Source organism: Colobus angolensis, unplaced genomic scaffold, assembly GCF_000951035.1.
Source record: "Colobus angolensis palliatus isolate OR3802 unplaced genomic scaffold, Cang.pa_1.0 Scaffold25, whole genome shotgun sequence".
Classification (NCBI taxonomy): Eukaryota; Metazoa; Chordata; class Mammalia; order Primates; family Cercopithecidae; genus Colobus; species Colobus angolensis.
The window spans coordinates 5,401,453-5,422,433 of record NW_012115710.1 but is presented as its reverse complement, the minus strand read 5'-3'; the positions used below and the strand labels follow the sequence as shown (position 1 = coordinate 5,422,433).

The following is a 20,981-nucleotide window of genomic DNA, read 5'->3' as shown; positions in this document are numbered from 1 at the left end:
AAAAAAAAAAAAAAAATGGAAGGGGAAGGAAGGAAGGAAGGAAAAAGAAAGGAAGGAGGAGGAGAAATATTTTTTTCAGTCTACACAATGAATATGACTATACTCTTCTGGGGAGGGAATATGTTTATAAGATACATTAGTAATTTTGGTATTTTGATGTTAGTGGTTTTTTTCAGGCCTCACGATGTAAATATCCACCTTCTGTTGAGATCGGGGGAGAGCAGGAAGGTGCTCCTTGGGGTTCCCCATCTGATCCCCCTTGGTCCAGCCCTGGTTTTCCTGAGGCAGGAGGGAGGGATGAAGTCTTTGGTGAAGGGTTGGATGCCGGGCGGTCGGCAGTGCAGGAGGCAAGACTTTCCATTAGGCTTGAGGTTCAGATACGCACCCCACCAAGCCCGCTTCTTGGCCCCGACTCCTTGGGGCAGTGCAGAGACCAAGTGCACCCTCAGCTCAACACTGCCCGCTCTGGACGCAGGCGAGATGGGGAAAGTGCAATGGAGGCAGGCGGGGTGCCTGGCAGAAGCTGAAAGAGTGCCTGAGGCACAGAGAGATGAGCGTGGAAACTGACAGGGATGACGGATGCATCAGAGATAAAGGGCAGGAGGGAGTTGGAGACAGAAACAGGGAAGAGAGAACAGTCAGAGGGCAAATCAGACAGAGAACATAAGAGATATGAAGACAGAACCGGGACAGAGTGACCTGCGTCAGGCAGATATGGGGACATATTAATATAGAGAGCGATACAGTCAGGAAGGTCTCTGGGCCAGGTGTGGTGGCTCACACCTGTAATCCCTGCACTTTGGGAGGCTGAGGTGGGAGGATCACTTGGGGTCAGGAGCTCAAGACCAGCCTGAGCAACATAGTGAAACCCTGTCCTCTATAAAAGATGCAAAAATGGCCGGGCATGGTGGCGCACGCCTGTAATCCCAGCACTTTGGGAGGCCGAGGCTGGGGGATCACCTGAGATCAGGAATTCGAGACCAGCCTGACCAACACAGTGAAACCCCGTTTCCACTAAATACAAAAAATTAGCCTGGTGTGGTGGTGTGCGCCTGTAATCCCAGCTACTCGGGAGGCTGAGGCAGGAGAATAGCTTGAACTTGGGAGGTGGAGGTTGCAGTGAGCCAAGATCGTGCCATTGCACTCCAGCCTGGGAAACAAGAGTGAAGTTCTGTCTCTAAATAAATAAATAAATAAATTAGCTGAGCATGGTGGTGTGTGCCTATAGTCCCAGAAACTCCAGAGACTGAAGTGCGAGGATCACTTGAGCCCAGGAGGTAGAGGCCATGATTGTGCCACTGTACTCGAGCCTTGATGAAAGAGCAACACTTTGTTTCATAGACGGGGTCTCGCTATGTTGCCCAGGTTGTTCTGGGAACTTCTGGTGTCAAGCGATCCTCCTGCCTTGGCCTCCTAAAGTGCTGGGATTATAGGTGTGAGCCATAGTTCCCAGCCTAAATCTGATTTTTTTTTTCCTTGTGGACTAAGTTATGACATACTAAATCTGATTTAAATTCCCACTCCAGCAACCCCAAATGCTAGAGACAGTTAACTACTCACCTTTCCTATGTAAACCAGCCAAGCCAGAGCCCACATCCCATCCACACCTTTATGAGCACAGGCTCCCTGAGCCACCATCCACCTGTGCTAATTACCCCCGGGCCAGGTACCAAAAACTCAGGACAACCTTTATGCTCCAGAGCTTGCTGAAATTCAAACTAGGTAATCTCAAACCTGCTTACCTTGCCTCTTCTGGTTTGTTTGTTTTTTTGTTTTGTTTTGTTTAGATGGAGTCTCACTGTGTTGCCCAGGCTGGAGTGCAGGCATGATCTCATCTCACTGCAACCTCTGCCTCCCAGGTTCAAGTGATTCTCCTGCCTCAACCTCCCGAGTAGCTGGAACTACAGGTGTGCACCACCACGCTCGGCTAATTTGTGTGTGTGTGTGTGTGTTTTTAGTAGATATGGGGTTTCACCACGTTGGCCAGGCTGGTCTCAAACTTCTGACCTCAGGGTGATCCACCCGCCTCAGCCTCCCAAAGTGCTAGGATTACAGGTGTGAATCACCGCACCCAGCCTTTTTTTTTTTATTTTTCTGTGTTTTTAGTAGATATGGGGTTTCACCACGTTGGCCAGGCTGGTCTCAAACTTCTGACCTCAGGGTGATTCACCCGCCTCAGCCTCCCAAAGTGCTAGGATTACAGGTGTGAATCACCGCACCCAGCCTTTTTTTTTTTATTTTTCTGAAAGACAGGGTCTTGATCTGTTGCCCAGGCTAGAGTGCAGTGGTGCAGTCATAGCTCACTGCAACCTCAAACTCCCAGGCTCAAGTGATCCTCCTGCCTCAGCCTCCAGAGTAGCTGGGACTACAGGTATGAACCACGGTGCCTGGCCCTGAAACCTATTTATTATTATTATTATTATTATTTTTTTTTTTTTTTTGAGATGAAGTCTCACTCTGTCACCCAGGCTGGAGTGCAGTGGAGGTGATCCGTACTCACTGGGCTCAAGTGATCCTCCTGCCTCAGCCTCCCGAGTAGCTGGGATTAAAGGTGCACACTACCACGCCTTGCTAATTTTTATATTTTTACTAGCGACTGGATTTCACCACATTGGTCAGGCTAGTCTCGAACTCCTGACCTCGTGATCCACCCACCTCGGCCTCCCAAAGTGCTGGCATTACAGGAATCAGCCACCACGCCTGACTAAAACCTACATTTTAAAACATTTTGCTGCGAATAACTTACCCTATGACATTCTTCGCAGAACTGCCCTTGGGCTGAAGGATCCTGGGAGTTTATTCCTCCCTCCCTCCGTGACCCATGGCTCATGACTGACTAGGGGTGGTGTAGTGGCAAGTCTCCAAATATAGCCCCTAGTGAGCACGTCCCTGATATTCAAATGTGTATAGTGCCCTCCCATATTTAACCTCGGGTTGCCTGACTTGCATTAATTATAAAACACAATGGAAGATAAATTGTGCCAGTTTCAAGCCTAGTCTTCAAGAGACTGGTAGCTTGTGCTCCCCCTTCTTGGAATACTCATTCTTGGGAGCCCTGAGCTATCATGCAAAAATCTAGTTACTCTGGTGGAGAGGCCACAGAGGGACAGTGCTGACACTGCATGGAGAATGAGAGAAGTCCAGATGTCCCCACAACCTAGCTGGGCCCAGCCCTATGCTATCCCCACCATGGTGCCACATACATCTAATGTACCATCTTGTATGTGCTAGCCCAGGTGGGCCCTGAGATGACTGCAACTCTAGCCAACATAACATGGAACTGAAGAACTGCCCTGCTGAGCCCAGTCAACCCATGCATTTGTGAGCAATCTTGTATAGTTATTGTTTTACAACTCTAAGTTTTGGGGTGGTGTGGGGTTTTGTTGTTTGTTTTTTGTTTGTTTTGAGATGGAGTATCACTCTGTTGCCCAGGCTGGAGTGAAGTGGCATGATCTCAGCTCACTGCAACCTCCACCTCCTTGTTTCAAGCAATTCTCCTGCCTCAGCCTCTCAAGTAGCTGGGATTACAGGCTCCCACCACCATATCTGGCTAGTTTTTTTGTATTTTTAGTAGAGATGGGTTTCACCATGTTGGCCAGGCTGGTCTTGAATTCCTGGCCTCAAGTGATCTGCCTGCCTCAGCTTCCCAAAGTGCTGGGGTTACAGGCATTTGCCACTGAGGCTGGTTTGGGGGTGGTTTGTTGTTTGGCTATAATAAGCTCAAACAGGGAGATACAAAGGCCCAGTTCCATGTGTCCCAAGATGGGAAAGACTCGACAAGTTAATTTGTGCTCTGGAGCTCCCTGCAGGATTAGGCTGAGGTTGGCGCTTCACCTGAAGCTACCTCTTGCTCCTCTTCCCCTTTGCTGTCCTGTTTTCCCCACTCTTCTACTGGCTTCTCCTGGGAACATTTTTTTCTTTTTTTCTCTCTCTCTCTTTTTTTTTTTTCCTTTTTTTTAAGATGGAGTTTCGCTCCTGTTGCCCAGGCTGGAGTGCAATGGAACGATCTTGGCTTACTGCAACCTCCGCCTCCTGGGTTCAAGAGATTCTCCTGCCTCAACCTCCCAAGTAGCCGGGATTCCAGGCATGTGCCACCATGCCCAGCTAATTTTTTTTTTTTTTTGTATTTTTGGTAGAGACAGGGTTTCACCATGTTGGCCAGGCTGGTCTGGAACTTCTGACCTCAGGTGACCCACCTGCCTCGGCCTTCCAAAGTAATGGGATTGCAGGCATGAGCCACCGTGCCCGGCAGAACACTTCTTTAATAAATCACTGGCATTTATATCTTGTCTCAGACTCTGCTTCCAAGAGAAGCTGATCTTAGACCTGATGCTTCTAATTTTTTCATCTCTAACCACAACCCTGGGAGGTCAGGGTCTGGCCCCCCTATTCTCCCTCTCCACTCTTTCTTGCTCCTCTCCTGCATTCAAAAGGCATAACCACCTTCCAGGCTCCCCAAACAACAGGCAGCCATCTACTGGGGTCGGGAGCATGTAAAAACATCCATGAGGTCTCTGAAGGAAGCAGCAAGCAGCTTGTTTGCTGTGGCCAGCAGCAAAAGAAGCCCCCCAACCGTACCACCCCGGAGGGGGATCATAAGGAAGTCAGGTAGGCAAAGTTCAGGCAGTTGCATTGCATGTCAGCAGCACTTCAGGAGGCAGGTGGGGTTGGAGGTTGTCTCCCATCCTGTGTCTGCGGTAGGAGGGGCTCTGCTGGTAGTTCCCTCTCCTCCCCCAAAGAGCTTCTCTCCACCCCCACCAGTTCTCTGTCTCTGTAAATCCCAGAATCCATCACCACGGATCCTCCAGCAGATCCCACAGCCGGCTGCTGCTGGAGTCAGATAAGTCAGCAGAGAAGATGCTGGGGGGTGGGGGACCAGAACCCAGAGGAGGACCCCCGCTCAGGGCCTCCAGCCAGTCCAGGGAGTCCGTGGGGTCCCTGGGAGAAGGGGAGGAGGAGTTCGTGGGAGATGGGAGTGAAGAGGAGAAAACAGATGAGAGGCCTTCAGAGTCCGGGGAAGGGGACAGCACGTCGAAGGAGCCAGGGAAGTCCAGGGGAATGGGGGGCAGGGGGTCTGTGGGATAAAGAATGGTACGTGAGCTGGGAAAGTCAGGGGTCCGGGCGCCAGCCCCCCAAACCCCATTTCCAGGAGTCCAGCTCCCCAGCTCATGCCTCCCTTGGACGCAGGAGTCCGGAACCTCAGCCCCTACCTCCCCTAAATCTAAGAATTCGGATCCTACCGTCAGCCTCCACCTGATCCTCCAGGATGTCATCGATGCCCCGGTTCGGAAGCAACTGCGGATGGAGAAATTTGGCGAGAACTCGGGACTCCGACCTGGACCTGACTAGAGAACCCTAGCCGGATTCAACCCACACCCTCTTACCTGCGCCCTCCGGATCGCTTCCTGCAGCTCCTCCTCCAGAGTCAGAGCCGCTGAGCCCGGCGCTGAGGAAGGGTTCAGGGCTGGAGCTGCAGCAGGAGCCGAAGTGGGAGCTGGGGCCGGAGCCGTCCCCGGGGTAGCCGCGGCACGTGGAAGAGGTGGCCTGTGAGATGCTGCGCTGGGCTTGACCTAGAACAGCCAAGAGGGGTAGCTCCCATAAGCCACGCCCACCGGGCGCAACCCCACCCTCTCGCAACGTGTGGCTCCACCCCTTGATCCTGTCGCGACCCCTTGCTCATCAACCCCTCCTTTGGTCTCGCCCCCTATTCTTTCATTGGCTCCTCTTCCCTAAAGATCCGCCCCCCTTTGCTCTGAACTACGCCCCCTCGCCTTCAAGGCTTCCCACCGCTGGTCCACGCCCCCATACTTCATTGGCTAGTTTTTTCTACTCCCCGCCCCCCCCACTTTGCTTTCTCTTCATTGGTCCACACGCGCATAGCCCCGCCCTCACCGAGCCCTGACGCCGGGCGGCTGCCAGGGCCTTGGGCCTGAGGCGCGGCCAGGGAGCACCCGCGGGACTGTCCTCGCGCCGCGGCTTCGGCCGCTCGCGGGGCGGGGCGCCGCCGCGCATGCGCTCCAGGAGCATGGATTTGGTCCCCGACACTGGGAGGCCCCGCAGGCGCAGCTGCTGCCGGAGCTCTGAGACCTGGGGAGGGGGGCGGTGGGAAGAGGCAGTGCTGGGCGGGCTCCGGGGCGCAGGCGGGAGCCGGACAGGATATTTGGAAGCCGAGAAAGGAGACACTGGGGGTTCGGACTCCTGGGACCCTAAAACACGATGGGACTGGGTACCCGATGTCCTGGATTTCCAGAGGGTAGAGGCTGCGGGGTTGGAATTCTGGGACCCCACCGAAGGAGAGAGCCAGCCTGGGAAGTTACACCCCAAACTTACCGTCAGCTCCTCCAGTTTAAGGGTCTGAAGTTCCAACTTGTGTGGAGGGGGCGAGGGGCTAGGGACTCCTGGTGGGCAGGGAGTGAGGTCAGAGGGCTTCATCCTGGTGATAATCGTGAGGGGTGAACAAAGGTTAGAGGGGTAGAGGGGGAAAAGGCGTTCTGGGGTCCTCAAAAACGGGGGGCTGGGGAAGATGCAGAAAAGTGAGGGCCCAGAATTCTGGGTCTCCGAGGGCGCAAACATGGGGCTAGATTTCTGTGCATGGGGGAGGAGGAACTAGGGGTTCAGACTCGGGTTTGAAGGGCAAAGGGAGGGGCTGGGATCCTGGACTCTTAAACCCTGGGGGAGGAGGGGGTTGGGGGCCCGAATCCCCTAATCGTGGACTCGAGGTTTGAGAGAGGAGGATGCTGGGACCTGAATTTCTGGTTCCCGGGAGAACAGAAAGGGGCGTCATACCTAGGATGTGGCTGCTGCGAGTCTGTCCCTTCCCACAGAGGTGGCCCGGGAGGACCCAGGGCGGACCCCTCGATTTGGGGGTCTGCCCTGGATCCCTGTCTCGGCTCTGGGGGCATGTACTGGTGGTATGTCAAGTTCCCCCTGGGCTTGCACTCCCTCCAGCGCTGGGAGATCTTGGGAGACTCCTGAAAGAGTAGATACGATGTGCTAGGCTTCAGCGCGGCTCCCACCTTCCTGCCCCGGGGCTACATGCAAAGTAGAGAGTCAGCTCGGTGCCACCAAAGAGGAGCAAAAATGGCAGCAGCAGCAGCAAGGGAGACAAAGGCTGGGCTCTCATAGGGACCTCTCCCTCCGGTCGAGACTCACCTTCTTTGGGGACCTCCAAGGAGGACAATATTCTGGCTCGGGGAGCAGGACCCCAGGGCTGAAGAGGAAAGGGGCCGTGCCCGAGGGCAAGGCCGGGGCCAGAGGAGGGCCTGAGGCTGAGATCCACGGGTCTGGATCCGAGACTGGAGAGACGGTGAAGGACCCTGAGAGGCCTGCAGGCAGCAAGCCAGGCGGGGAGGAGCAAGGCTGTGTGGAAAGCGGGGCCCCGGGGTGCAGGAGGGCAGGCCAGGGAGCAAGACTTGAGTGCTGGGAGCTGGGCGCCTGAACTCCTGGATCTGAGGGCGGAGGTGTCGGGGGCCCGGTTGTTACATTCTCAAGTAAAGCAGGAATTTTCGATCACAAAGGGGTGTGGTAGCTGAGGATCACAGATGTCTGAGGTTTTGCTAGGACAGGGGTGGTGCCTGCACTCCTGGTTCTTGGGGAGAGGGAGAGGTTGAAAGCTACATGCAGGCCAACCGCGGTGGCTCATGCCTGTAATCCCAGCACTTTGGGAGACTAAGGCGGATGGATCACTTGAGGTCAGGAGTTCGAGACCCACCTGGCCAACATGGTGAAACCCCGTCTCTACAAAAAATACAAAAATTAGCCGGGCGTGGTGGCGCCTGCCTGTAATCCCAGCTACTCAGGAGGCTGAGGCAGGAGAATCGCTTGAACCTGGGAGGTAGAGATTGCAGTGGGCTTAGATTGAGCCATGACACTCCAGTCTGGCGACAGAGCAAGACTCCATCTCAAAAAAACAAAAACAAAACAAAAACTACATCCAGAGCTTCTCATGTATACTAAATGTGGAGACCGGGATGCCCATCTTCTCCAAAGAAGCAGGATCCAAACTCATGCATGTCATTGGGGTGGAGAAGCAGGAAGCAGAGCTCCTAGGGGTGGGGTGGCCAGAGACCTGGACTCCTGGATCCTTGGGAAAGGACAGGCTGGGATTTTGGTCTGTCCCGGGAGATGCAGACTGAGCTGCAGGAACCAATGACGGCTATCTGGCAGCTATATTCCAGGATATCCCAATCGGCTGGGGAGGTCACCATCCCCTCCCTTTTGGGGCCCACACTTACTCTGCTCCTGATTCCGTCTGTGGATCCGAAGCTGGAGGACTGTGGAGGGAGGAGGGAGGTGGGAGGAGGAAGGCGGGAAGGGAGTGTCCAGGAGCCTGGCCTGGCAGGCGGGTGGGAGCTGCAGTTGTTGGCGGGACACGCGTGCCCAGCCCCCTTACACAGCCTGTGCAGGCGGGTGGGCGGGCAGCAGGCTCCCTTCCTCGGGCCTCCCGCCTGCTCTCTGCCAGCGCAGCGCTGCGGGCCAGCGCCATTCTGGGGCTATGAGCCAGCCAGCGTGCAGGCAGGAGGCAGCCCTGCCCCTGGCTCCACCTGCCCCCTCCATGAGCAAGCGTGTGCCCACCCCACCCCGTGCGCAATCGCCATCATGGCAGCCTGGCCGCTTTGCACCTCGCCTCCCTTTATCCATGCGCTCCTGCTACTTTCTGTGCTATCTGGGGGCCTTCCTACAGTTAACACTCTCTGCATATCCACATTTTAAGTATGCATCTCTTTGGGCTCTAGTTTTGCACACATGCCATTTTTGTGCACTTGCATGTTTTTGCACACTCTTCTTCCTTGACCCACTGTGCCTCAGCATCTATGTTAACACTCTTTTTTTCCTTTTTTTAATTTGTTTTATTTTTTTAGAGACAAAGTGTCGCTCAGTATCGCAGGCTGGAGTGCAGGGGTGCGATCACAGCTCACTGCAGCCTTGAACTCGCAGGCTCAACCCATCCTCCCACCTCAGTCTCCTGAGTACCTGGGGCTACAGGCATGCACCACTACACCTAGCTAAATTTTTTTGTTTTGTTTTTATTTTTTGTAGAGACAGGTCTCGCTGTGTCGCCCAGGATGAATGTTAACTATCTTTTTTTTTTTTTTTTTTGAGACAGAGTCTTGCTCTGTCACCCAGGCTTGAGGGCAATGTCATGATCTCGGCTTACTGCAACTTCTGCCTCCCAGGTTCAAGCAATTCTCCTGCCTTAGCCTCCCAAGTAGCTGGGATTACAGGTGCCCACCACCACACCCGGCTAATATTTTTTTTTTTTGAGACAGAGTATTGCTCTCCTCACCCAGGCTGGAGTGCAGTGGTGCGATCTAGACTCACTGCAACCTCCACCTCCCGAGTTCAAGCAGTTCTCCTGCCTCAGCCTCCCCAGTAGCTGGGACTACAGGTGCATGCCGCCATGCCCGGCTAATTTTTTGTATTCTAGTAGAGATGGGGTTTCACTGTGTTGCCCAGGCTGGTTTCGAACTCCTGAGCTCAGGCAATCTGCCCACCTCAGCCTCCCAAAGTGCTAGGACTACAAGCGTGAGCCACCTCGTTTGGCGTCAATTTTTTGTATTTTTAGTAGAGACAGGGTTTCGCCATGTTGGCCAGGCTGGTCTTGAACTCCTGACCTCAGGTGATCCACCTGCCTCGGCCTCCCAAAGTGCTGGGATTACAGGCATGAGCCACCACACCTGGCCAGGATGAATGTTAACTATCTTATGTGCACACTCAGGGTTTGCTTAGTTTGGGAGCAAAGGATCTCTCTTTGCACATTTCTGCTCTTCTCTGGATATATGCGCCTCTTTGTACACTCCTTGCTCTTTGGTTTCTGGTGTCTTTGTACCCATCCAATCACACAGACATGCTCATGTGCACACTGAAGTACCCTTTGCCTTCTCAGGAACTGATCTATAGTTCGAAACACTTGCACACTTTTTTTTTTTTTTTTTTTTTGAGATGGAGTTTTGCTCTTGCTTTCCAGGCTGGAGTGAAATGGCACGATCTCGGCTCACCACAACCTCCGCCTCCCAGGTTCAAACCATTCTCCTGCCTCAGCCTTCTAAGTAGCTGGGATTACAGGCATGTGCCACCATGCCCGGCTATACTTGCAGACTTTTTGCCTGCCCTGGGACCTAAAACAAGACCTTTGACACTCACAGCTTGACAGCTCATTGTCCCATCACCCAAACTCCCACACTGGTCCCCTGAAGTCCCTCCTCTGCTCTTCTGCCTCTGCACGTGCGCCATTGTAAGCCCTTGTTTCTCTGCAGTGCTGGAACACTCTGCATGCCTACCCCTGGCCTCCAATCCCCATCGCTCCCTCTGTGAGGGTGGTACTAGCCATTTGCACACTTGATCCACCACAGCTGGACCCCTGTGCTGGGGCCTCCTTTATGCAAAGTGACCTTTTGCACAAAAAAACGCAGGCCTCATGGGTCCTACCACCCCTCCCTTGCATTCTCAGGATCCCATCCCCCACACATGAAGACAGCCCTCTCTCACCAGATCGGAACTTGGAGCGAATGATTTGGGAACGCTGGGAGGAAGCCGCCAGGGTCATTGCCAAGGCCGGGATGGGGACCTGGACGGAGAGGGGGCAGGGCAGGGGCCCCATAGTGGGCTGGCTCAGAGTGGAGGTCAGAAGGCTGCCCCTGTGAGTGAATTCAGCAGGGAAAGGGCCCGAGGGAGGTGGGAATAGAAGCAGCCTTGGGCCATAACTTCTGGATCCCAGGGGCTGTAGAGGAGGGGGCTGCAGACCCGGACACCTTGCTCCGAGGTAGGAGGAAGCTGGGAACCCAGACCCTGGTCTGAAAGACAGGGGCTGAGGGCCTCAACTCCGGTATCCTGGGAGGGGAGGGACCTGGGATCTGGGAATCCTAGGTCCTGAGGAGGAAGGGATTGTGGGTTGGGACCCCTGCATCAAGGAAAGGGAGGAAGCAGTGGGGCCTGGACTCTGGAATCTTGAAGGAGAAGGAGGTTAAGGGCTGGAACTCAATACTCTAAGGAGATGAGAATCCAAGATCCTGGGTGGAGAGGGGAACCCGGCCCTGACAGGTTTCTGAGGAATAGAAGGGTCCCTGTGACCTGTATCTGAGAAAGAGTGAGTGGGGTGTCAGCCACCACGGTCTCTGGGGAAGGGACTGGGACCAGAGAGGGGACAGGACCGTTGAGGAGTGTGCCCCCCGTCCACCCCAGGGGCCTCTCACCAGGTGGGCTCGGCGAAGCTGTGCTCTGGGGCGAGTTGAGTCTACAGGCCAAGGCTGGACACCGCAGGCTCCGCCCCGCCAGCCTGGGACCGCTTCCGACCCACCTTCCTGGGGTGTGCCAGGAGCCCCGCTGGGGACCCTGAGAAGGGGTGGGAGCACCCGCTGGGAGGGCCTGAGCGGGCCTGGGGGGATGGTTCCCTGGCTCGCTCCCCCTGCGCGTCCTGGGGCTGTGGGGTGGGGTGGAGCGGTGGCAGGCGGACTGACAGAAGCAGGTGCCCGGAGAGGGGCGCCGGGTGAGCAGCAGCGGCAGGTGGTCGTGTCCCGGCCCTGCCGGCAGGTGCCACCTGTCGCCTACTTTTTCCCTGACGCAGCAACTGGAGTCAAGTTCAGGGGAGTGAAAAGTTCAAACTGGGGGCCCAGATTCCTGGATCCAAGAAAGGAGAGGGATGGGGACCTCGACTCCTGGGTTTGAAGAAAAAGAGGCAGGGGCCTCTGGGGTGCTGGGAACGGGGACAGAGGTGTTGGGATTCGGCGGTGTGCCCGGCAGGCAAAGGTCCAGAGGGGGCTGGGGACTCAGATTCCTGGGTCTGAGGGAGGAGGGGGCTGGAGTATGGATTTGTGGGTGGGGGGTCGAAGGGAGACATCGCTGGTTCTCACTGGCAGGACTGAGGGCCTTATAATCGGCAGAGCAAGTTTAGGGCCGTGTTCTGAGGGGTGTGGGAGGCTCCTGTGCTCTTGGATTGGATTACATGCAAAAGGGCGAGCCAAGGCCGTGGCTATAAATACCTACTCAGACTCGGCAGGGGCCCAGACAAGGGCCCTACAACCTTGTTCTGCAGAAAACCATCATTAGCGCCCCCAAGTCTTAACAATCGAGGCGCTGCCGGTACCACAGATACCTTTATTTGTCCTTGGCATTCACATCCTAAGCCCATGCTCCCACCGTCCCATCCGCTACTTCCCGAAAACTCAATCTCCCAACATTCCACGCGGGATAAGAACTACAACTCCCATAAAGCTCTGCGCTCAGGCGGGCTCCTGTCAGTGGAAGCCTGCGACATTTCAAGGTGCGCGCTCTCGTTTGGTATTGGTTCTCATGGAGACGCGGCCACGGGAGGCCCATGGCGATAATTGGCAGGCAGCTCCTGCTGCTCAAGATCCCAGAGGAGGCGGCGTAGCCTGCGGAGTTCACGGTGCAAGGCGTCGTTCGTCACTGGACCAGTGAGGCGCAGGCGCGAGCTCCCCAGGGGCAGGATGAGGGGCGGGTGCGAGGAGAAGCTTTCGAAGATGTCACCTGTGAGACCGAAGTAGGCGGGGTTACAGTCTGAAACTGGGAGTGAGGTAGTTGCATCGGGGAGAGGCTGCGTCACACCCAAAGGAAGAAAAAAACTTCAACTTCAAACTCCAGCAACTCCTGGAGCGGGGTCCGTTCACATGCTACTCTAGGAGCCCCTGGGCATGATGGAAGTTGTAATTCAGACGATGGAAAGCCACCGTTGCCTGGGAAACGGCTTCCCAAATCCCTGAGAAGGGGCTGGAAACTTGCCTTACAGATTCCTAAAGGTGGAGGAGTCAAGTTCAGAGGAGCGAAAGTCCCAAGACCTGGACTCCTAGGGGTGGTGGGTGGGTGGCTGGTGGAGGGAATGGACTAGGGATGCGAACCACTGAGAATAAAGGGAGCTGGGGGCTTGAACTCCTGTATCTTGAGGGGGGAAGGGGCTGGGTCCTGCCCTTATGTCCTGGTGGAGAGGGACAGGGGTCCAGAATCGGTTTAGAAGGAGACTAGGGATCTGGACTCCAAGATCCTGAGAAAAGAAGAAAGGTGCGGTGGTTCACGCCTGTAATCCCAGCACTCTGGGAGGCCGAGGTGGGCGGATCACGAGGTCGGGAGTTCGAGACCAGCCTGGCCAACATGGTGAAACCCCGTCTCTACTAAAGATACAAAAAATTAGCCAGGCGTGGTGGCGGGCGCCTGTAATCCCAGCTACTCAGGAGGCTGAGGCAGGAGAATCGCTTGAACCTGAGAGGCAGAGGTTGCAGTGAGCCGAGATCGCGCACTACACTCCAGCCTGAGTGACAGGGTGAGACTCCATCTCAGAAGAAGAAGAAGAAGAAAGCTGACAGCCCCAATGCTGTATCCCATTGCTCCTCACCTGTGTCCACAGCCTCCCGCTCTGCAGGGGGAGGGTCCCACGCGGCTGGCGGCCCGAGGCCAGGGCCCAGCTGGTAGTGGCTGAGCAGATGGTGCAGCTGGGCGGGGGTCAAGGTGGGGTGGTCCATTCTTAGGCTGCTCCATGAAGCCTGGTGGGAAGACCAGGTGAGAGGTTGATGGTCATTACAGGGCAGCTGAGAGTGAAATGGAAGGGCTTCCATAACAGGAGTGGGTGTGGCGGGAAGATAATGGCATCTCTGCAGTGTCTTCTGGGCACTGTGAAGTCTGTTTATCACCAAAGTGATGGTGGGGAAGGGTGTGCTCCCAGCAATTTTTTAAAATGTGATTTGCTTCAGGATAAATGAGGATACAGGAAATGAGTGGGGTGGAAATAAATAAGATCGGCCATTCGTTTATGTTATTGAATCTGGCGATGGTACTCGGGGATTTTTTTGTTGTTGTTTTGTCCTTAAAGAGACAGGGTCTCACTCTGTCACCCAGGCTGTAGTGCAATGGTGCGATCATGGCTTGCTACAGCCTTAAACTCCTGGGCTCAAGTGATCCTTGGCCCCAGCCTCCAGAGCAGCTGGGACTACAAGCACATGCCACCACACCTCATTAATTTTTTGTAGAGACAGGATCTCACTATGCTGCCCAGGCTGGTCTCAAGCTTCCCAAAGTGCTAGGACTACAGGCATGAGCCACTGCGCCTAGCTGGGATTCATTATTCATATTCTGCGCCTAGCTGGGATTCAGAATATTCATTATTCTGTGAATTCTGGGATTCATCACTCATATACAAAAAGTGGTGGCCACTCTTTGTATCTGTTTGACAATGTCTGCACCTGATGTAGCTGACATCAGAACCATCAATGCACTTAACATCAGAGACTCCACCTAGACTGCCTGAGTTCAAAAATCCCAGTGGGTCACTTATTACCTTCTGGCAGGTCACCATCCCCTAGTCTTCTCATCCATAAATTTGGAGAACAGGAACTATCTAATAGAGTTGGTATGAGGATGCAATATGGCAAAATTGTAAAGTACTTGGAATGCTGCCTGGGGTTTATTAAATGCATGGTAAAGTTCCTTATTGTTTTGAGACAGGGTCTTGCTTTGTCACCCATGCTGGAGTGTAGTGGCATGATTGTGGCTCACTGCAGCCTCAACCACCTGGACTCAAGCAGTCCTTCCACCTCTGCTTCTGGCGTGGCTGGGACCACAGACATGTGCCACCACACCTGGCTAATTTTTAAAATTTTTGGTAGAGATGGTGTATCCCCTGTGTTGCCTGCTGGTCTCAAACTCCCAGGCTCAAGTGGTCCTCCCACCTTGGCCTCCCAAAGTGCTGGCATTACAGGCATGAGCCACTACACCTAGCCCATTATAAACATTTCATATAAATAAGTAAATGTCTATGGGGAACAGTTTTGTAAGATATTTAAAAAGAAAGGAAAATAAAAATAATTGAAATTGGCCAGGCATGGTGGCTTATGCTTGTAATCCCAGCACTTTGGGAGGCCAAGGCAGGCAAATCCCCTGACGTCAGGAGTTCAAGACCAGTCTGCCCAACAAGGTGAAACCCTGTCTCTACTAAAATTACAAAAATTAGCCGGGTGTGGTGGCGTGTGCCTGTTATCCCAGCTACTCAGGAGGCTGTGGTTGGAGAATTGCTTGAACCCAGGAGGCAGAGGTTAAAGTGAGCCGAGATCACGTCATTGCACTCCAGCCTGGGTGACAGAGTGAGACTCCGTCTCAACATAAATAAATAAATAAATAAATAAATAAATAAGGAAAAATAAATGAAATCAAGTGACCTGTCCTACCTGATTCTGTTTCCTCATCTGAAAAATAGTCAGTCACCTACTTCGATGGGGCTTTGTCAGCATTAAACTAGAAGTGCTAAACAGTGTGCCTGGCAGGTAGTTCATGTTCAATGAATGTTTTGACCAACATGTTCCTTGGTCTCATACCAGACTTTCTGACTCAGCATGTCTGAGTGAGGGACCCTGGAAACTTTTTTTTTTTTTTCTGGAGACAGGATCTCGCTCTGTTGACCAGGCTAGAGTGCAATGGTGCAGTCTTGGCTCACTGCAGCTTCTGCCTCACAGGTTCCAGCGATTCTCCTGCTTCAGCCTCCAGAGTAACTTGGATTACAGGCGTGCGCCACCATGCCTGGCTAATTTTTGTATTTTTAGTAGAGACAGGGTTTCGCCATGTTGGCCAGGCTGGTCTCAAACTCCTGGCCTCAAGTGATCTACCTGCCTAGGCCTCCCAAAGTGTTGGGATTATAGGCATGAGCCACCACGCCAGGCCTGGAAACTATTTTTTTTTTTTTTTTGAGACAGAGTCTTGCTCTGTTGCCCAGGCTGGAGTGCAGTGGTGCAATCTCGGCACATTACAAGCTCCGCCTCCCGGGTTCACGCTATTCTGCTGCCTCAGCCTCCCAAGGAGCTGGGACTATAGGAGCCCGCCACCACGCCTGGCTAATTTTTTGTATTTTTTTTAGTAGATACCGGGTTTCACTGTGTTAGCCAGGATGGTCTCGATCTCCTGACCTCGTGATCCGCCCACCTCGGCCTCCCAAAGTGCTGGGATTACAGGCGTGAGCCACTGTGCCTGGCCCAGGCCTGGAAGCCATTTTTAGTAAGTTCCACTAGGATTCAGACACGGCCGAGTTTGGTCATTGTTGGTGCTGGCTTCCTTCCACCTGCCAATGTGTCACCCACAGTGTCTGAGCCGGGGATGGCATGGGGTTCAGGGAGAGCTCCAACGGTGAGCTGAATACAGAAGGTGGCTGAGGGGGGTTGAGGAGTCAGAGGTCAGGTCAGGTACAGCTGACCAGCAGTCACCTTGAGCAGGGAAGTGCGGGGCACACAGAGCAGGTTCACAGCCATGGAGAGTTTCCGGAAGAACTCAGTGGCAATGTCGCCCAGCCCAGCTCCCTGTAGCCAGTCTAAGACAAGGTCCAGGTTGGTTCGGATTTGAACAGCTCGGGACCACTGATAGAAAGGCCGGCCCTGACCTGTGGGCATTAAAGGTATGAGAGGAAGTTGGTTAGCTGGACTCTGTCCTCCTGCCTCCCAGACTGTTCCTATCCTTCAGCCTGGGATCTGGAGCTTGTTCTCCAGGGTACCCAAAGGTGAGGCTTGAGCCAGTAGTGTGTCTAATTTGACCTGAGTCTCAGTGGCTCCCATCTTTGCCTCCCTGCCAGCTCCCAGCCAACCTTCACCTCGTTCCATCAGCGAGTTGAGAAGGGATGCGTTGGAGAAGAAGAACAAGTAGCCAAAAGTCTGAGACACGAGGTCAGGGTGCAGCTCGCACTGGCTGGTCAGCTCCAAGGCGGCCTGGAACACGCCCAGGGTAGGTCTCAACCCTGGAGGCATGGCCTCCAGCTCCGCGCCAGGCCCCGGCAGCTCTGCCCCAGCTGTGAAAGGGTTACTATCCAGGAGAGCAGGCAGTGTTGAATACAGAGTCTGAGGAAAGAGAGAAGGGTAAACAAGTGATTAGACTACAACTCCCAGGAAGCTTCAGGGTAATAGAGCATGAAGATAATAGGGAGCTCCACCAAAGTCTTCTGGGAGTTGTAGTCCATTCTACAGTCAACACCCAAAGGGTCTCCATGAGCAAATCCCTACTTGGTGGAAGGGTATATAAGTTTCTTGAGTATTTTAAGATCACCTCTTGTGCATTGTGGGACTTGTAGTTCTCAGCAGAGACAGCTCAAGGAGGACAAAGGATACTGGACAAAGAGTTCCCTTTCAGTCAAAGAATTATTCATCCCAAATTCCCCAAAGAAAGAAAAAGAATGGAGAGTCAGGAAGTGGGAGTGGGATGGCAGTTTGCCAGTGGAAAGTGAGATCAGGCCAAGGACAGGAAATGAGGTCAGAAACAGAAGAAATAAAAGCACACTAGGCAGGAATGTACAGGAAGTGAAGGAGGAAAGGGCTTCACAATCTAGGCTGCTAGAGGAACTCAGAGACTGATAGTCATCTGTCCCAAAAGATCCTCTCTCATTCTTGCAGATAGGGCATCAGGCACACCATAGGCCAGAAACGCTAAGAATGCCAAGAAGCAGTATTAAGGTCAAGGGTAGTGGTGGGGAAACTGGGGCAGAAAGCAGGCCCTTCCAGGAAGGGCACTCAAAGACAAAGATCTGTGGTTCTGAAAGGGAAGTGAATTCAGAACTGTAGGAAGTGAGATCAGCAAGTGAAGGAAGTGGGGCCCGATGAAAGAGGATCTTCAGTTTAAATCAGTTCCTGGCACTATTTGATCTCTAGCTATCTATCAATCATTTATCTATTTATTATATATAAAACTTAACAGTGACTGAACAGTAGACTTAGAAAGTGGGAGATTCAGAAGGTGGTAATGGTGATGTTACCAAGTAGTGAGGTCAGCCTGCCAAAAGTGGTGATTACTACTTTTTATTTTTTTATTTTGTTTTATTTTATTTTATTTTTTTGAGATGGAGTCTCACTCTGTCGGCCAGGCTGGAGTGCAGTGGTGCAATCTCGGCTCGCTGCAACCTCCGCCTCCTGGGTTCAAGCAATTCTTCTGCCTCAGTCTCCTGAGTAGCTGGGATTACAGGCACCACCCAACTAATTTTTGTATTTTTAGTAGAAACGGGGTTTCACCATGTTGGTCAGTCTGGTCTCAAACTCCTGACCTCGTGATCTGCCCGCCTTGGCCTCCCAAAGTGCTGGGATTACACGTGTGAGCCACTGCGCCTAGCTTTATTTTATTTTTTTTGAGACGGAGTCTTGCTCCATCTGCCAGGCTGGAGTGCAGTGGCGTGAAGTAATCTTGGCTCACTGCAACGTCCGCCTCCCAGGTTCAAGTGATTGTTGTGCCTCAGCCTCTCCAATAGCTGGAATTACAGGCGCAGGCCACCACACGTGGCTAATTTTGTATTTTTAGTAGAGATGGGGTTTCACCATGTTGGTCAGTCTGGTCTCAAACTCCTGACCTCGTGATCTGCCCGCCTTGGCCTCCCAAAGTGCTGGGATTACACGTGTGAGCCACTGCGCCTAGCTTTAATTTTTGTATTTTTAGTAGAGATGGAGTTTCACCATGTTGGCCAGGCTGGTCTCAAACTCCTGACCTCAAGTGATCCACACACCTCGACCTCCCAAAGTGCCGGGATTACAGATGTGAACCACCATGTTTGCCCAGGTGATGATTACAAAGGAAAAGAAGCCAGAAAGGCAGGAAGTGATGTAAGCTCAAACAAGTGGTGTCAGAACAGCAAAGTCCTTGGATGAGATGGGATGTCATGTCAAAGAAGCAGAAAATCTTGGTCAAATAGTGACATCAGAGCCATACAGTGTAGTTCAAACAAGAAGGGATGTTACCACAAACAGAAAGTGGAGTTACGTGAAACAGGAAGTGACACTATGTCAAACAGGAAGTAAGAGGCAAGGGCCAACCTTGGTGAGGTAGTAGACAGACTGCTGGAAGGTACACATGATGACCTCATCCAGGAGGGCCATGGCCTCATCACATAATTCCAAGTCATTGCAGAGCTGTGGGTCTGAGGACAGGCTTGGGGTTAAGAGGGAGAACCAGAAGTTGGCAGCCAGGCGCCCAGGTTCCCAGGTGCAGGGCATGATGGGAGACTTGGACAACTCTGAGCCTGGGTCAGAGCTCACCCTCTTGGTCAGCCTCCTTCTCCATTTCCAGCACCTTCTCCTGCACAAAGCTAAGCAGCTCCGTGGTGTTGGCCATCCACAGCATGAGTGGCCGCAGCTCCACAGACACAGCTTCAGGAGTCAGGGGCACCTCGGGGACCCCCTCAGGGTGGCTTGAAAAAGAGGAAGGAATTTGTGATCCCTGCCCAACCCTCATAGTTTACAAACCCCAAGATATCTAAGTCTAAGTGGGAGACCAACCCCCCCCCATTGCACAGCTGGGAAGTTGAGTGCCAGGGAGAAGCAGAAACTTGGACTGAGCCATGCATGGGGTGAACACAGAACTGGACGCAAAACCCAACCCCTGCATCCCTCCAGACCGCTCTGCTCACAACTTCTCTTACTTTTCTGGCTGACGGTCTCCAATTTCCTTAATCTTTTCCTGTGGAACAGTAAGATGAGAATCAAGGTGAGGGGGATCCACTGAGGGGCTTATGAGTTAATACTCTGTTTTTTCTAGAAGCACAATTCTCAGAGACTGATCCTACTTTTCTTAGAGATGGAGTCTCACTATGTTGCCCCAGATGGTCTCCAACTCCTGAGTTCAAATGATCCTCCTACCTTGGCCTTCCAAAGCAGTAGGATTATAGTGTGAGCCACTGCAACCGGCCTTTACTCCTCATACGGATTCTTTTTTTCTTTTTTTGAGATAGAGTTTCCCTGTTGTTGCCCAGGCTGGGGTGCAATGGCTTAATTTCAGCTCACTGCAACCTCTGCCTCCCAGGTTCAAGCGATTCTCCTGCCTCAGCCTCCCAAGTTGCTGGGATTACAGGCATGTGCCACCATGCCTGGCTAATTTTTTGTATTTTTAATAGAGACAGGGTTTCACCATGTTAACCAGGATGGTCTTGATCTCCCAACTTCAGGTGATCTGCCCGCCTCGGCCTCCCAAAGTGCTGGGATTACAGGCATGAGCCACCACGCCCAGCTCTTCAGACAAATTCTAATCCCACAAGCTTTAGAATGGTCTCTCCTTACTTTTTAAAACACACACACTCTATGATTATGAGTAGTGTAGCTCCTTCAGGTCCTCTTCTCCAATTTTTACCCTCAGGAAACTCCTTAAAACTCTCTGGTTAGGCCCTAGCTCAATAGGATGGAACGTTTCCCCACTCTGAATGGTTTCTTTCTGGAACTTCCATCTGTAGGTCCAGTGGCTTTGTGCTTCCTCGCCTCCAAGAATGAACTTGCTCACTACTATCCAAACTCCAAGCCCAATAGGCTGCAGTGAATTCTCACACTGACCTCTCCCAACTTCTCATCCAGTGGGATCTCTCCCCCACCATCTCTCATAATGGTTTCTTCCTAAGGTGAGTTCAGTGCTTAGGTGAGTTCTCCTAAGGTGAGTTTGGGCTTCCCCTTAAGTGCAGTGGATCTACAACTCCCAGCGTTCTGTGGGGGGCCCCTTACTATTTAATAACTGCAAACGCTGGGGGCGGTGGCTCACACCTGTAATCCCAGCGCTTTGGGAGGCCGAGGCGGGCGAACCACGAGGTCAGGAGTTCCAGACAAGCCTGGCCAACATGGTGAAACCCCGGCTTTTCCAAAAATACAAAAAATTAGCCGGGCGTGCTGGCAGGCGCCTGTAATCCCAGCTACTTGGGAGGCTGAGGCAGGAGAATCATTTGAACCCAGGAGGCGGAGGTTGCAGTGAGCCAAGACCGCCACTGCACTCCAGCCTGGGCAACAGAGCGAGACTCCGTCTCAAAAACAAAAAACAAAAACAAAAACAAACCCAAATCCTTTCCGAGGCATCATGGGAACAGTGGTTTCACCCAGCCCAGCTATGAAAAGGGTTGAAGGTGGGGAGGGGAGGCTGGAGAAGGGACTTGGGGCGCTGGCGGGGCTGGATGGGGATTGGGGGGCGCTCACCCAGACGGCCTCCTTGATGAGCCGGGCCAGGCGACCCAGCAGTCGCGGCAGGTGGCCCAGCTCCAGCTCACGGGC

The 20,981-nt window shown here is 53.2% G+C and overlaps 3 protein-coding genes across 3 annotated transcripts in view; 1 reads left to right on the top strand and 2 right to left on the bottom strand.

The window, feature by feature from the left end:
- The window catches only part of FUT2 (fucosyltransferase 2 (secretor status included)), a 14,222-nt gene extending 12,143 nt beyond the window's left edge, over positions 1–2,079 (top strand). The window contains exon 3 of the mRNA XM_011946446.1: positions 2,032–2,079. The gene's annotated coding sequence lies outside the window, so the exon portion shown is untranslated. The remainder of the gene's footprint in view (positions 1–2,031) is intronic.
- A 2,181-nt stretch (positions 2,080–4,260) lies between these two features.
- MAMSTR (MEF2 activating motif and SAP domain containing transcriptional regulator) lies at positions 4,261–11,227 on the bottom strand. Its single transcript, XM_011946445.1, has 10 exons — positions 11,193–11,227; positions 10,489–10,567; positions 8,235–8,273; positions 7,153–7,295; positions 6,787–6,971; positions 6,331–6,433; positions 5,893–6,087; positions 5,385–5,570; positions 5,241–5,295; positions 4,261–5,074 (listed from the first exon to the last, which is right to left on the bottom strand). Exons 2-10 carry the CDS (start codon positions 10,544–10,546, stop codon positions 4,791–4,793), a joined length of 1,248 nt encoding a protein of 415 aa, XP_011801835.1. The 5' UTR covers positions 10,547–10,567; positions 11,193–11,227; the 3' UTR covers positions 4,261–4,790.
- An 846-nt stretch (positions 11,228–12,073) lies between these two features.
- The window catches only part of RASIP1 (Ras interacting protein 1), a 25,997-nt gene continuing 17,089 nt past the window's right edge, over positions 12,074–20,981 (bottom strand). Inside the window, exons 6-13 of the mRNA XM_011946536.1 lie at positions 20,907–20,979; positions 19,379–19,416; positions 18,996–19,147; positions 18,774–18,877; positions 16,577–16,820; positions 16,197–16,369; positions 13,346–13,493; positions 12,074–12,486 (exon numbers count right to left, since the gene is read on the bottom strand). Coding sequence (XP_011801926.1) covers positions 12,287–12,486; positions 13,346–13,493; positions 16,197–16,369; positions 16,577–16,820; positions 18,774–18,877; positions 18,996–19,147; positions 19,379–19,416; positions 20,907–20,979 — 1,132 coding nt within the window. The 3' untranslated portion in view covers positions 12,074–12,286. The remainder of the gene's footprint in view (positions 12,487–13,345; positions 13,494–16,196; positions 16,370–16,576; positions 16,821–18,773; positions 18,878–18,995; positions 19,148–19,378; positions 19,417–20,906; positions 20,980–20,981) is intronic.